This window comes from Schistocerca gregaria, chromosome 4, assembly GCF_023897955.1.
Source record: "Schistocerca gregaria isolate iqSchGreg1 chromosome 4, iqSchGreg1.2, whole genome shotgun sequence".
Taxonomy (NCBI): Eukaryota; Metazoa; Arthropoda; class Insecta; order Orthoptera; family Acrididae; genus Schistocerca; species Schistocerca gregaria.
In genome coordinates, this window is record NC_064923.1 from 254167757 (window position 1) to 254173756 (window position 6000).

Consider the following 6000-nt stretch of genomic DNA (forward strand, 5'->3'; position numbering starts at 1 on the left):
CAGATGGTAGAGTTTTGCCAAGACTGGCTGTCCCAAGGCCGTCAGTAATTCTAATGGAATGTTGTCTACTCCTGGGGCCTCATTTCGACTCAGGTCTCTCAGTTCTCTGTCAAACTCTTCACACAGTATTGTATCTTCCATTTCTTCTTCATCTACATCCTCTTCCCTTTCCATAATATTGTCCTCAAGTACATCACACTTGTATAGATCCTCTATATACTCCTTCCACCTTTCTGCTTTCCCTTCTTTGTTTAGAACTGGGTTTCCATCTGAGCTCTTGATATTGATACAAATGGCTCTCTTTCCTCCAAAGGTCTCTTTAATTTTCCTGTAGGCAGTATCTATCTTGCCCATAGTGGTATATGCCTCTACATCCTTACATTTGTCCTCTAGCCATCCCTGCTTAGCCATTTTGCACTTCCTGTCAATCTCATTTTTGAGATGAAACTTCCTGGCAGATTAAAACTGTGTGCCCGACCGAGACTCGAACTCGGGACCTTTGCCTTTCGCGGGCAAGTGCTCTACCAACTGAGCTACCGAAGCACGACTTAATTTCTTCGCATAAGAGCTTCTGTAAAGTTTGGAAGGTAGGAGACGGATACTGGCAGAAGTAAAGCTGTGAGTACCGGACGTGAGTCGTGCTTCGGTAGCTGAGTTGGTAGAGCACTTGCCCGCGAAAGGCAAAGGTCCCGAGTTCGAGTCTCGGTCGGGCACACAGTTTTAATCTGCCAGGAAGTTTCATATCAGTGCACACTCCGCTGCAGAGTGAGAATCTCATTCATTTTTGAGATGTTTGTATTCCTTTTTGCCTACTTGATTTACTGCATTTTTATATTTTCTTCTTTCATCTTCTGTTACCCAAGGATTTCTACTAGACCTCGTCTTTTTACCTACTTGATCCTGTGCTGCCTTCACTACTTCATCCCTCAGAGCTACCCAGTCTTCTTCTATTGTATTTCTTTCCCCCATTCCTGTCAATTGTTCCCTTATGCTCTCCCTGAAAATCTGTACAACCTCTGGTTCTTCCAGTTTATCCAGGTCCCAACTCCTTAAGTTTCCACCTTTTTGCAGTTTCTTCAGTTTTAATCTACAGTTCATAGCCAATAGATTGTGGTCAGAGTCCACATCTGCCCCTGGAGATGTCTTACAATTTAAAACCTGGTTTCTAAATCTCTGTCTTACCATTATATAATCTATCTGATACCTTCTAGTATCTCCAGGATTCTTCCATGTATACAACCTTCTTTCATGATTTTTGAACCAAGTGTTAGTTACGATTAAGTCATGCTCTGTGCAAAACTCTACCAGGCAGCTTCCTCTTTCATTTCTTAGCCCCAATCTATGTTCACCTACTATGTTTCCTTCTCTCCCTTTTCCCACTCTCGAATTACAGTCACCCATGACAATTAAATTTTCATCTCCCTTCACTACCTGAATAATTTCTTTTATCTCATCATACATTTCATCAATTTCTTCATCATCTGCAGAGCTAGTTGGCATATAAGCTTGTACTACTGTAGTAGGCATGGGCTTCGTGTCTACCTTGGCCACAATAATGCGTTCACTATGCTGTTTGTAGTAGCTTACTCGCACTCCTATTTTTTTATTCATTGTTAAACTTACTCCTGCATTAACCCTATTTGATTTTGTATTTATAACCCTTTGTTCACCTGTCCAAAAGTCTTGTTCCTCCTGCCACTGAACTGCACTAATGCCCACTATATCTAACTTTAACCTATCCATTTCCCTTTTTAAATTTTCTAACCTACCTGCCTGATTAAGGGATCTGACATTCCACGATCCAATCTGTAGAACGCCAGTTTTCTTTCTCCTGATAACGATGTCCTCTTGAGAAGCCCCCTCCCGGAGATCCGAATGGTGGGACTATTTTACCTCTGGATTATTTTACCCAAGAGGACGCTATCATCATTTAACCATACAGTAAAGCTGCATGCCCTTGGGAAAAATTACAGCCGTAGTTTCGCCTTGCTTTCAGCCGTTCACAGTACCAGCACGGCAAGGCTGTTTTGGTTAGTGTTACAAGGCCAGATCAGTCAATCATCCAGACTCTTGCCCCTGCAACTACTGAAAAGGCTGCTGCCCTTCTTCAGGAACCACACATTTGTCTGGTCTCTCCACAGATATCCCTCTGTTGTGGTTGCACCTACGATACGCCTTCTGTATCGCTGAGGCTCACAAGCCTTCCCACCAATGGCAAGGTCCATGGTTCATGGGGGTGTCATAGTAGTAAAGAATAAATTTATCAAAACTGCATGCTGGATGCCACATTTTTTCATACATCTCTGCGTTTCTGACAATGTATCTCTTGAACTCTGCTTTGCACAATAATATAATTGTATAGGTACATTTATCAAACTAAGTGGAAAGTGCCTGCAAAATATACTGTGAATAGAGTTAGTAGCAGAGAAGCAATATATTTAAACATCATGCACGACATTGCAGTTTTTCATGTGTCTCAGTGTTTATGACATCATCTCTCCTGAACTATGTGTAGTATCACAATGTAAATTTGTAGGTGCATGTAGCAGCATATGTGGATAATATCTACAAGATGTATTGTGAATAGAATTACTAATACAGAAGTAATAAATTTAAATGTCATGCATCTCATTGTTTGTGACATCATGTATCCAGAAGTATGATATCAGGTGGTTCTTACCACCACAACAATTGATGCCTGACAGTTAGGTGTACATGTACCAAGTGTGGTTGAAATCGGTTCATTGGTTCAGGAGGAGATGTGGAACATACAGAGATGAATGCACATATACTTACACCCATTTTTATAATATGTAGGGACATGAGGCATGTCCATAAAGTAAATACCATTTTGGAAAAAAACTGTTAAAAACATTTTTTTCAAAGCAATATTTGTTTTTACAAGGAAGAGCATTTCTCAGAGTATTTTTCTATATAGTTTCCACCATTGTTCTGACATTTATCATACTGGGAAACCAACTTTTCTATGTCCCCTTCATACAAAGATACTGCCAGGGAAGACAGCCTCTGTTGAATACCATTTTTTGCATGATCGTCAACCACTTTTCATGTTCAAGAACAACTGGTAGTCACAAGGTATGAGTTTGCAGCTGTACGGTGGGTTATCAAACTGCTCCCAACCAAATTGTTGAACAAGCTTTTGAGTGAAACTGACAGAATGGGGATGTGCATTGTCTTGAAGCAACACATTGCCTTGATTCAGCATTTCACACCTTTTGTTATAAATTGCATGTTGATGGTTGCCCGATGTTTCACAATACTGTGCAGCACTGACATTTCTACATCAGGGAAGGAACTCAACAAGCAGAATGCCCAGTCTGTGCCAGAATACAGTGCACCTGGGTTTTTGTACTGATAATGTTATTTTGAATTTTTGTATTTTTTTGGAGCTATGTGAGCATCTCTACTCAGGTGACTGTTGTTTTCATTCTGGAATGACATGAAAAACTCAAGTTCATCCCCATTCACAATTCCATTTAACAATTCATCTCCCTCATCACTGAATCAGGTAAGAAATATCAAAGCTCTGCCAATTCACATCATTATGAAGACATTCATAAGCATTTGTGCAACCCAATGGGAATGCAGTTTGTCAAAATTTAAGCAATTTGTGACAATCTCTGGCATAACAGTTGTTGAAATTTGTCAAAACTCATGAAAAAGCTTTCTTATTGTGAAACATCTGTTTTCATCAATTTCCTCATTCACTTTCTCAATCAAACTATCATTGACAACAGAAGGCTACCTACTCCATGCAATATTGCTTCACCCGTACTGAATTGTCTTGCCCGTTTTCTCACCCCTCCATCAGTCATTACATTTTCATTACAAATCTCTACAAGTTGATGAAGAATTTCAGATGACTTAATATTCTTTGCTTTCAAAAATCATATTACAGAACACACTTCATGGTAAGAGGCTCAGAGAGTGTCTTAGTTATTATCAACAGTCACTAGCAAGAACCAGAGGGACGAGAGCAGATGTGCAGAGCTGTGAAACTTGCACTGCAGTTATGGTAGAACAAAACAGCACTTACTTTTCAGACACACCTCATATCTCTAGTATTTTATAAAATAATTAGCACACAACTGATTAATTTGAATTATATTTAAGATTAAATTACGATACCTGTTCTAGCAAAATAGTACATGTGTCGATAAGAACATCTTCAATGTCTGATATTTTAGTTGGTACAGCTGGCCCGTGAACGAGGTACAAGGCATCAATGAACAAACTTGTATTATTTATTTTCTGAATTACATCAACATTAGGATGCATACCATATATTCCAGCCTCTGTATCTTGTGGCAAACTCTACAGGTAAAAGAAAAGTTTAAGTAGTTTTTTTTTGTGTTACATATGGCAGATATATAAGTTAATAAGTGGAGCCTCAGTGTTATAAACTACGACAACCAGTTACCTTAACATCTTAGTCAGTACATATAGGTAAGCAATTTGAGAAAATAAAATTAAAAAAAGAAAAATAAGTTATCCTTATGCACAGTAAATAAACGTATTGTATGATTACATAAAACAGATACAACTTGCTTCAAGAGCAAACAAATGATTAATTGATGTACAGAGCAATTATCAAATGTAAAGATTTGTTGTAGAGAACATAAATAATAAATATACAGCTAGAAAAGAAGTAAATGGTGTTGTTTAATTATGCAAAAAATACATTGTAAAAATAGATGACAGACTGCAAATATCAAATATTTCTAGAATTCAATGTCAAATCAGCATCCACACTCATCCAAAATGGGTTGATAATTATGGAGAAGTTGTAAGGAAACCTTAAGATAACAACAAGGCTGTTTTGCAGAAGTGGGAGTGATAGAGGAAATGTCAATATCTTACAAAATAAAACTTAAAACTGTTGAATAGCTGTGTTTATTAAACACCAAACATACTAGCTCTACCTACTACTTACAATGCACTTAATTGAGGGTGTCTCTACATACTGTTTGATGAAGCATGCAAATTCAGACATATATAAAGACCTACTATATTTACGTTTTAATTACATTGGAAGGAAAACGTGTGCAAGTTGTAAGAATGAAATACTGAAGCTGAATGAATGAATATCCAGTCTACAGTTTACAATCGACACTCATATGGTGGAAGTCAGTAAACTACAATCTGAAAAACGTGAGACGCTAATGAAGAAAGAGGACTCAGTCTCAGGATAATGGACGATAATGTCTGAAAGAAGTTGTACTCAGAAGGTAAAAGATCTGAAAGACAGTGAAAATTTAGTGCAAAAAAACTCTTTTGAAGTGCTTTCTGCCGTGGATTCAGTGAACACGTTGGAAAGAGTTGAAAAGTTGGAAAAACAAAGTAGGCAAACTGTTGCTTGTTGTAAGTAGGTGAAACAGTGAAAATACTCTGAAAGTAAGTGCACACTCCTACGCTACCACAGACTTCAATGCAACAAAGGGACCTGTGTTAAAAATCATATCTCCAGCGAAACTGCAAACTGAAGAACATTCAGTATACGTGCAGCAAAATACAACATTAGTCACGTGAGAAGAAGAACCTTAAATCCACCGGAAACTCAAAACAATCTGTGTCTTAAGTGATAGTGATGGCAGTGAAATTTCTGCAATGTTGATGAGAACATGTAGTTTCAAAGCGTCTGGTTTCTTAAAGACAGGGGCCCATTGAGGGAAATAACAGACCTAACAACTTCAACTGGAGTAGTTAGTTTGAATAAAGACGATTTTGCTGTGTTAATAGGAGGATCAAATGACATCTATAGAAATGAGACATAAAGGTTATTACAGAAATGAAGAAATGTTTAAATAATTTAACCCAAACAAATGTACTCATTGTGAACATCCCACATCGTCATGATTTACCACCCTGGTCATGTGTGAACCATGAAATTAATGTTGCAAACGAGTGTATCACTGAAATATGCACTAACTTTAAGAATGTCAATACTGTAGATATAAACAGATTGGAGCGAAGGTTCCA

At 37.9% G+C, this 6000-nt stretch overlaps 1 protein-coding gene and 1 non-coding gene across 2 annotated transcripts in view; both read right to left on the reverse strand.

Annotated features, from left to right (window-relative positions):
* Positions 1 to 4449, reverse strand: part of LOC126267675 (dynein axonemal heavy chain 12-like) — a 51420-nt gene extending 46971 nt beyond the window's left edge. Inside the window, exons 1-2 of the mRNA XM_049972975.1 lie at positions 4442 to 4449; positions 4150 to 4333 (exon numbers count right to left, since the gene is read on the reverse strand). Coding sequence (XP_049828932.1) covers positions 4150 to 4333; positions 4442 to 4449 — 192 coding nt within the window. The remainder of the gene's footprint in view (positions 1 to 4149; positions 4334 to 4441) is intronic.
* Trnas-cga (transfer RNA serine (anticodon CGA)) lies at positions 470 to 544 on the reverse strand. The gene has a single exon. It is a non-coding gene; the product is annotated as a tRNA-Ser (tRNA).
* Positions 4450 to 6000: the final 1551 nt, after the last annotated feature.